Source organism: Cannabis sativa, chromosome 5 (assembly GCF_029168945.1).
Source record: "Cannabis sativa cultivar Pink pepper isolate KNU-18-1 chromosome 5, ASM2916894v1, whole genome shotgun sequence".
Taxonomy (NCBI): domain Eukaryota; kingdom Viridiplantae; phylum Streptophyta; class Magnoliopsida; order Rosales; family Cannabaceae; genus Cannabis; species Cannabis sativa.
In genome coordinates this window covers 38,452,606-38,462,893 of record NC_083605.1, presented here as the reverse complement: position 1 = coordinate 38,462,893, position 10,288 = coordinate 38,452,606, and the positions used below count along the sequence as shown (strand labels likewise).

At 29.9% G+C, this 10,288-nt stretch overlaps 1 protein-coding gene across 1 annotated transcript; it reads left to right on the top strand.

Moving 5' to 3' along the window:
- The first annotated feature begins 6,015 nt into the window (after nucleotides 1-6,015).
- LOC115715914 (putative expansin-B2) lies at nucleotides 6,016-7,763 on the top strand. Its single transcript, XM_030644588.2, has 3 exons — nucleotides 6,016-6,300; nucleotides 6,405-6,711; nucleotides 7,116-7,763. The coding sequence occupies exons 1-3, from the start codon at nucleotides 6,099-6,101 to the stop codon at nucleotides 7,441-7,443; spliced, it is 837 nt and encodes a 278-aa protein (XP_030500448.2). The 5' UTR covers nucleotides 6,016-6,098; the 3' UTR covers nucleotides 7,444-7,763.
- The last annotated feature ends 2,525 nt before the right edge of the window (nucleotides 7,764-10,288 follow it).

Below are 10,288 nucleotides of genomic sequence, written 5' to 3'. Positions count from 1 at the left end.
ACAGAATGCAACTCTGTAACTCCAGAGAAACCCAGAAAAACAAACAGTGCATAAAAGTAAAAACACACAAGATTTTTGTACGTGGTTTCAACAATCCTTTCAGATTGTTACTAGTCCACGGGGCCACGCCCAGAGATAAGATTCATTAGATCGGTATCAAAAATACAAAGTAATTGACTTATGCATAAATAGACTCCCTCTTATTGTATGCCGCAAGCTTGATGTATTCCACCTACTAACCGAATCTTGATAAAACTCCAAGAGCTCGAACTCCCTTCGATCTCCTTGAAGAGTGCTTGAATCCTCCCGATTCAAGGCTTAAAGGCTATCTCCCGAAAACCTATACAACCATCTCCCGAAGGTTGTGTGCTTGTATCCTCCCGATGCAAGACTTCAAAAGCAATCTCCCGAAAGCTTGTAAATACCCTTCTCCCGAAGGTGCACTGATGTTCTTCTTCGTTGTAGACTTGAATACAGACTCAAGACAATACAAACAACAAATAAACAGAGTAAGAGTAGAACAACTCTTCTCTACAAAACAAAGACTCTCTTTTCTAAAGATATGAATGGAATTCAAAGATACAAGAGAGGTACCAAGAGAGGTACTAAACAAAGACACTCTTTCCTTAAGATATGAAAGCAATTCTAAGTGTGTGAAAGAGATGCAAAACCTAGCTACTATAAGATGTATTTATAATGAATATACATCTCATAGATAGCTTACATTCGGTCTGAACAAGACCTCAACCCACTAGAAACTTCCCTAAAATAATTCTTCAATCAGTCCAGGAATTTCCGTTTCTGTACCTACAGAATCGTGGGCAGTTACTACAACTTTCCTTTTATAGAAAAGGAATGTCTAGCTCCGGTTTTCTCTTCAAGAAACCTGATCTTAGAAAATGGGAAACTCAACACAAGATCAGAATAATAGCTGGTTAGATAAAAACGAAATGGGTAACCAAACTTACCATTTTTACCTTTTTTCCAAAAATAGGAAAGCTAGACAACTTTCCTTTCAAGTTTGATTTACACAAATATGGAAACCATATCAATATATGCCAGCCGAAATATACATTAAATAATAAAATATTTTTGTCAATTAAATATGCCAAAAATGGAATTAACAGTTTTCATATGATTTGATTCTTCTCCCAATTTTCTATGTGTTCTATTTCATTCGTTCTTAATTCTTTTAATTTCCTGACCATCAATTAATTGTTTTTAATTTCGATACGAGATCTAAGATGTGAGTGTCAATTATGCTATAGTGAAATAAGGATAAATTTTGATATAATATGTGCTTTGGATAGCTTATATAGTTTTTGTGTTTAATTGCCTTTTACATGTTTTAATTTATCATGAAAGTAGAAAATTTGCATGTTATCGAGGTTTATATATCTGAGAAGACTATAAACTACTTGAGTAAACCTTATATTGCATAGAAATTGGTACTAAGAATTGAATTATATTAGGCCATAATAGATTGATACAATTGAAATTAATAACCCTAAATTCTAATCATTGTTAATTAACACATTACTTTTCTTGCTTTTTGTTTGTAATGTTTTTTTTTCTAGTTTTAATTTTCTCTAAAATATTTGATATAGCCAAATAGAAACAAAAGTTTAATTTTAACGTACTTAACTACAATTCTTGTGGGATCGACCTCACTCTTGGGAGTCTATTACTTGTTAACGATACATATACTTGCATTAAAAAATACCACAACACCTTGTTCATATCTCTAACAATGTGTAGGCCCCCAATAATCACTTACAAGTTTTCGTCAACTGGTGGAGGCATTAGGTAATTTTGATTATTGTATTGATGGGTGGCTTGTTAGGTTTGGTCGGTCTTAATAAATAGATGTATGTGTGGATTATTTTTCTTGATGAGGAATTCAATTTCCTCCTACAGAGGGTTGACCAATGCCAGGTCCAGTTCTTCAGTGTACTGAGTGTTGGTCGTCCCAGCCTCCTAGACACTGGGCGTGACACCAATGAGGGTTGTTGCAATCCTAGTTCCTCTAGCATTAAAGTTGGCAGAAACTGTAGGTGGGTAATTTCCCCGAGGTGGAAGTAGGGCATTGGGTTATCAACCCCTAAGTCAGTGAGATCATGGACATTGGGATTTGTTGACATTGGATTGCGTGGCTCAGTTGATGAGGATTTCCTTGTAAAAAAGATTGTCAGTCAAATCGAAGAAGTAGATTGATAAAAGCAAGATTGTACTCCAGCTCTCAATGAAAACATCAAAATATTGACCTTGCATTTAGTCAATGACACAAAGTCTTTAAAGCAATAATAATTGTTGATCAATTAATGATAATATAGGAATAAAAAGACACATAGTCTTTATAGAGGTTCAATCCATGATAACGGTAATAATGTACTCCCCTTTTTGTTGTATTACTTATGAGGAATTATTAAGATCACAAAATCCAGCCAGGCGAGTTTCATAATAATCCTTGAAAAAGCTTACAAATATTTCTGCAAAATAAATGTTCTTTTGGAATGTGAAAAGGAGCCCCCAACAATGATATCGTTTTCACTATTTATAAAGAAATACATTACAATTATCACGAACTAATGGGAGATAAATTAGAAAAGTTTAAATATCAAATCCCACAATTTGCTTTATATAACAAATCAATCATACTAAAATAGGGATTCTAAATGGGCTATAATTGTGGAGATATTAAAAAAAATATATCTAGATATCTTTATTCGTTGCGTGCAACTGTTCGACGAATGGCATTTGCTCGGCATCCTAATCTATTCGAAGTAGTGTGAGGTTTGAGATCTGCCTGAATAATGGACATTGGAGGATAAACTAGTCAACTTGGCTTTGACTTATTATGGTTCCAAAGGGATTTAACTTCCATCCAGGTCCAAATATGTAGAATACGTGTTACCTTCCTGAGTGGCACGTCACCTTGTGCGAAATTTAGGATAACAATTACAATTCAAATTTAAACTCACTTTTCAGATCTCTTTTATCTTTTATCTTTTAAATATTACAATTCAAACTTAAACTCACTACACATTCTCTTTTATCTTTATCTTATATTAAATGTGGCTATATATATTTTAAAATTACAATTTAAATTTAAACACATAGCACATATTTAATAAAATATCTATTTATTATTATTTTTAAAACAATAAAATAGAAAAAAAATATTTATGTTGCTTAAAAAATCACTATTGTAATGCATTACCTATTGCAATTACTAAGAAAATAATCTTTTTTTTTTCTCAAAAAATAATAAGAAAAATAATATGAGTTTTTTTTTTTAAAAAAATAAAAGTATTATAAATAGCACTAATAATTAATAACAAATGTTAAATATTATTATAATTTTTTTTTATAAATATAGCGCTTAAATAAAATATTTGCTTAATAAAAAATGATGTTGTTTATTGAATAACATAAAAATAATTATACAACTAAAAATATACATATCTAAACTAAAAACTAAGAATATAACTAAGTATATATACATGCATTGCATGTAATATTAACATATAGTATAATTAAATATATATACACTAGGTATTAGTAACATGCAATGCATATTTGCTTGAAGTTGCTATTACGTAATTATTAAATTAAATAATAATAATTTTGCTTTGGTAAATGAGAAATACTATTACTCAAAAATCAATTACACATGTACATATTAGTTAGGCATTCCTATCTTTCCAAAGTACAATCTATCTTCTAAACTATGTTTCTCCTTTTTAAGAAGAGAAAACCTTTCACTAATTGCTTTCTTAATTCTATTTACAGTAGCATGTACAATATACATTTTCCTATTCCAAAGAGCAATGTTCCTTGCTTCCCATGAACAGTATAGTACAAAATTAACAGTAGCAATATAAACTTTCCTACGGAATGTTGATTGTCTACATCTTTTAATTCATTTCAAACAAGCTTCGAGCTCCAACTTCTAATTATTGAGACCAACCCAATCAAATATCAGTTTACAAATGACTTTACTATACTCACAAGAGAGAAAAAAATGACAGTGAGATTCTTGCTCAAGATCACACTGCAAACAAGTATCAACTTGAATGCAGCCAAATTTTATTAGACGATCTCGAGTTTGGAATCTTTGCCTGCAAGCCAGCCAATTCATAAATTTGTATTTACGATCAATGTACTGATTCCAAATCAAAGTGTTCCAAACTCTAGGGGACTCAATTTGAGGCTACATTCTATCACAAAGCTTGGAAATCTCAAATTCCATGGCCAGAAATTCTTTACAGCCAATAAGACTCTTAATCATGTCCTTCACTTCTACAATTGTTTTTCAATACCAACTCTCCCCTTGTGGAGCATTGTAGCTCCACCAATCTTGGTTCTTTATATAAATCGAACTAATCCACTTTATTGACAAATTATCTTTATTTTGATCAATATCCCAAACATATCTTTCCAATACACCGAAATTCTATTGCTCGATATTCCTAAACTCCAAACCTCCACGGAATTTAGAATGACAGATATCAAACCAAGAGACAAGGCTTGGGGAAGAAGAATCAACCGATCTTTCTACAAATACTATTAATTCTCCCTAAAAAATAATTAGGATGAATCATTATTTGAGCCCGATAGATGTGGATAGCTAATAAAACCGAGTTAATTAATACACATCTACCTGCATAAGAGATGTTTCTTGGTACTCCAAACTCGAATTCTAGCAACCAACTTTTCAATAATGCTATCACATTCCACTTTAGATATTTTTTTTTAACAAATTGGAATACAAGGATATCTAAAAGGCAAAGAACTTCTAACCCCGAACAATCTAAAATGTGCTGAATATCCTCATTTATCATGCCAGAATAATAAACTATTGTTTTACTGACAATAGCTTACAAACCCAAAATTTCAAAGAATCTCTTAAAAGTTCTCAACATGAGCTTAATTGAGTGGGTGTCATCTTGAGAAAAGAGAAGAAGATCATCCGCAAAATACAAATGATTCAATTTTAAGCCAGTGCAGTGGGGATGATGTTTAAAGTCTTTACTCAAAGTGTTTTTAGCCATCAACCAAAAAAAATATTCCATTCCAAAAATAAAGTTATATATCTAATAGAATCTTATTATATTTTTTAAGTATATAAAATTTAATCTAGTTTTAAATTTACTTATAAAAAAATATATCTAACTAATTTTATTAAAAAAAATAAGTAAATAAGTTTAGATATTTTAAATAATATAACTACTAAATTTGTTATAAAGTATGATTAATTAATTAAATAAACGTCTAATTCAAATTTAAATTAAGATTTATATAAAAAAATAACTATTTAATTTTGTTAATATTTTTTAAATTCAATTTAAAATTTTAAAACTATGTTTTTTTTAAAAAATTATTAATTCATTGATTTAACAATTTTAATTTTAACGGAAAAAATCGTTAAACTAATAATTTCCATTAATTAAATAGTCACATTTATTATTAGAAAAAGATTTATATTTTCTTTCCTTATATTTACACTTTTTTTCTTAGTAATGTACATTTATTCACAATTGTTAATAAAGTTTATTTTCTAATTCATAATAGTTATCCATATTTAATTAATTGAGGTCATACTTTTGTATGTATTATGAAACAATATATATTATATAATTAAGGGTTTCGTAAGCCGTATTATATCGTATTGTATTGTATAATATTATATTGAATTATATTTCATGCAATATTTTTATGTAAAATTATATGAAATATTAAATTTTATGAGCTCCTAACTATATAATATTTTAGTATAAATTGAAATTTAACAATAGTATTATATAAAAATATGATATATATTCACATTTAATGTAATATAATACAATATAATACCACCTAATACAACGTACCAAACAAGCCCTAATAGAGTACCATTTTGCGTGCAGTTAGTTAATAAAAATGGTTTTTTAATTGAAATACGTGGCAACAAATAACTGGGTGTATTTGAATGGCATGCCCTTCTACTCCCTCTATAAATACCAAGGGTTCATGCAATCAAGGTCACCAGCACAACAGCTACGAATACAATTCAATATTAGAGAAACAACAAGTTCTTGTCTAAGAAATAAATTGAAATGGCTGTAGTTTACCATCATCTTAATCAACATCTATTATCATTCTTCATTGTAATAACCGTCGTTTCTCTACTCCTAAACTCTGTCTCTGGCTTCAACCCCAAGCTCCTCAATGTGTCCATGAAAGTTGATCAGTCTAGCTCAAGCTGGGCCGCCGCTGGTGCAACTTGGTACGGTAGCCCCAACGGTGCGGGCAGTGACGGTACGTATGTATACATGTATTTCTTGAGCTCATTAGATATTTTGTATCATAAAGTCCGCGAACTAAGGATATATAATATCAAATTAATTATGTTACGAACGCAGGGGGTGCATGTGGCTATGGAGGAGCTGTAGAACAGTCACCATTCTCTTCATTGATCTCAGCAGGAGGCCCTTCCTTGTACAAATCTGGTAAAGGTTGTGGAGTGTGTTATCAGGTGAAATGCACATCGAGTGTTAATAAAGCTTGTTCGGGAAATCCAGTGACGGTGGTCATAACAGATGAGTGCCCTGGATGTACCAATGAAGCTGTTCACTTTGATTTGAGTGGTACTGCTTTTGGTGCTATGGCTTCTTCTGGTCAGGCTGATCAGTTACGCAATGCTGGAGTACTTCAGATTCAATACAAGAGGTATATATATTGTATGCTGTAAAAAATGAAATTCTAAAGACGAAAAGTACTATAACAAAATTAAAAAGAATTCTCTTACATTTATTGATTAGGTCAAATTAATGTTCCTTTTAAGTTGACATATTTACACAATTTCTGTTCAATATCTTGCAGCATGTTTACATATTTTATATATATATATATATAGTCTTTTATTAGACCAATTAGAGCGTGTGTAATTATATATATTCTTCTATATTTTCAAATATCTTGACATTAATTATCTTTCCATTATGCGTATAATATACTATTAATGATACGTCAATTAGTTTCATGTCACTATTACAATTTTTAGAATTTTATTTCATTAATAATAATTATGGTTTTTTTTTTGCTTGACTTCTACTAATACTATACATATATAGTATTGAGTGCAACTTTCCAGGAAAGACCATCACATTCAAAGTGGATTCAGGATCGAACGCTCAATATTTTGCATCATTAATAGAATTCGAAGATGGACCAGGTGAACTTGGGTCCGTTGATCTGAAACAGGCACTTGACCAAGACTCATGGCTTCCAATGCAACAATCTTGGGGAGCTGTTTGGAAACTCAACGCCGGCTCGCCCTTAAAGGCTCCATTCTCCATTCGTCTCACCTCAGGAAGCCAGACCATTGTCGCAAACAATGTAATCCCTGCTGGTTGGAAGCCTGGCCAGACATATAGATCACTTGTTAATTTTGCAACTTAATTAATATTAAATTAAAATAAATAATTAATATTAATCTTTTCACTACTAAGAATTTAATGCAGAAGCTAGCTTAATTAATTATAAGAGTACCCTAAGTCAACTTATTCTAACGAGACTTGGAGGTTTGTCTTCATGCATTATAGATAATATTAATTAATTTTAATTAAAAAGTTTATCAATTATATTGCTCTAAGCTCTGCTTTGTGGAAATATATATGCTATGATTTTATTTTTCTTGGCCCTAATCTGTGTTTGGCATATATTTACATCATCGTGAGAGATCTCTTTAGTAGATCCTGTTAACAATATCAAATTCATTCTACACAAAATGTCAAGCATATGACGTCGTTTTCCTTTTTATTTTAACTCCCACGTTATTAAAACACATGGTTTTTATGCATACGTTTAAGGTCTTCACTTATAGTACTTTTTGTAATTTGTATACACTTGATTCCGACTTACCACCAAACGCTAATAAATATGTATTTTATTATAGCATGTATTATATATATACATACAGTTTAATTTGCGGTATAAATTTAAGTTTACTCCGAATTGCCAACAAATATATATAAATTTAATTTTAACTGTAATAATACTTAAGTTATAATTTTAGAACTTTTGTCGTTACCTCACTAATTAGTCTAAGTCATTAATTTTTTTTTTTCTTAAAAAAAGTTTAAATATAATAATAAGAAAATGACACGTGGATAATAATTTAATATTTAATAGATAACACTACAAGAAAAAACATTTACGATAACACTGGAAAAATGTAATTAAATGTATTTTATAACATTTTAGCAACTGTTAAGACAGCCCATGTAATTAAAAGTATTGACATTTAATTACATTTTTTACATGTTATTAAATAGCATATTATAACATTATTTTGGTGTTATATATTATAAATAGTTAACATTAATTTAGTGTTATGGTTCATTATGTTACATTTATTAATAACATTTTCAAAATGTAATCGTATATGTTTTAATTACAATATTATTATGTTATATATGAAGATATATTACATTTTTATGTTGTTATAATTTTTTAATAATAACTATTTTTTAATGTTATCATTTCTCTTATATTATATTCATTTAATAACATTTTTAAAATGTGATCATATAATTTTTAATTACATTATTATTATGTTACATATTAAGAAATGTTACATTTTTTAATATTGCTAATTTCTCAATAATAACACTTTGTCCAAATAATGAAATAACAATCTAATATATTTTGTATATTATCAAAATATCCAATACATGTATTCCAAGTAAACAATAACATGATCAAAGCTCATTTAATTTCTAATGAGTCAGAAATCTATTTGTAACATTTAACATTTATGGTTGATATACATAATATTATATGAGTCTGAAATGTGCATTTGCAGGTGCAGCCAAGTCTTTGCGGCAAAACCAAGTGACATAACCCTCTCGACAAGCAACAAATTTAGGATTGACCTTGTATGAAACAATGGAAGAATCCCTGTGGTGAACCTGACGATCGCCCTGCAATCACTTATCGATGTGAAAAATAAGCTTAAATTGGGACAAACAAAACACTGAGATGTTAAAAATGGTTAAGAGTTTTTTCTTACCCCTTCAGCTGACACATAAAATTGCTCTGTCACATGCACCATCTTTGCTCAACTCCTCTGCTAGACCCTGTCATTAATATTATTACATAGATCAATATTTTGTTGGATGTATGTGATGTTATGTAATGAGATTTGGTTTATGACTTTTCTCCAATTGGCTCACAATAGAACTTTCCCTGATTTCATTCACTACTCTTTCAGTTTTCTTCTTTTCTTTTCTCAGCTATTAGAATATTAATATATTTATATATATGTATACATACATATATATATATATATATACTTATGAATCAAAATCAACTTTAGACTCATCAAATAACGCAAGCTCTAAGGGAAGAACTTATAAAAACAAAACAACCAGTTCAAATAACACCAAGCCCAAGAAAAGTTATCTCAAATGGTGTATCTAAATAGCCATTGTTATAATTTCTTAATCCTAAAATTTTGTAGTATTTCAGGTATGCATTATAGCTAGACATTAAACTAATTCAATTTATATATATATATATTTAACATTAACCTCGTCCAAGAACAGAAACAACATTATTTCACAGACCACTCCCAAATCACTTACGATCACTTCAAAAATGAAAACCCTTAAAATATTAGAACATTATAATCTACTCAACAATAAAAATAAAAAAGAACAAATTGCCTTCAATACCTAAAGAAATTATTCTATTCATTCTCCAAACAAACCAAAGAGAAAGCAATAACAGGTGTTAGGAAGGTATACCTAGAATGGAAGGTTCGAGATCATGAGTTTAAGTCTAGTAATAATAACCTTGGTTTCTGTGGTAGTAATAGTAATAATGTTCTTGATCATGAGTATTATGTGTTAACGTGAAAGGCCAACTCTCATCCATCATTGTATGAAAAGCATCGTATCTGTCTCTGATTAAACCAACAGCTGCCATATCTTCAGCAACCTGAAATGTTAATGCCACACGTGAGTAGAATGAAATGTGAAGCACCAATGGCTGCCACCATCATGACAGCCAAAATGCATACTTATCAACTGTTTAATTTTTATGAGAGGCACAAAGACAACAAAACAAACCACCACCATGGTGGTATCAGTGTAAGTTACAACAAAACACACACCGTCTCCAATGAGCCAAGTTGCAACACCCCATCAGGGACAGGTACAAGCAAGACTGTCTGCATCAGAAAAAAAAAATAATATTTGAGTAAATAAGTATACATGTCTACTTTAAATAAGAATACAAAACT

Excerpts from the sequence above, each read along its gene's own strand:
- LOC115715914 (XM_030644588.2), top strand. The coding sequence starts at position 6,099 with ATGGCTGTAGTTTACCATCATCTTAATCAACATCTATTATCATTCTTC. Across the intron at positions 6,301-6,404 it reads CAACGGTGCGGGCAGTGACG|GGGGTGCATGTGGCTATGGA; the intron begins GTACGTATGTAT and ends TTACGAACGCAG. Across the intron at positions 6,712-7,115 it reads CTTCAGATTCAATACAAGAG|TATTGAGTGCAACTTTCCAG; the intron begins GTATATATATTG and ends ATACATATATAG.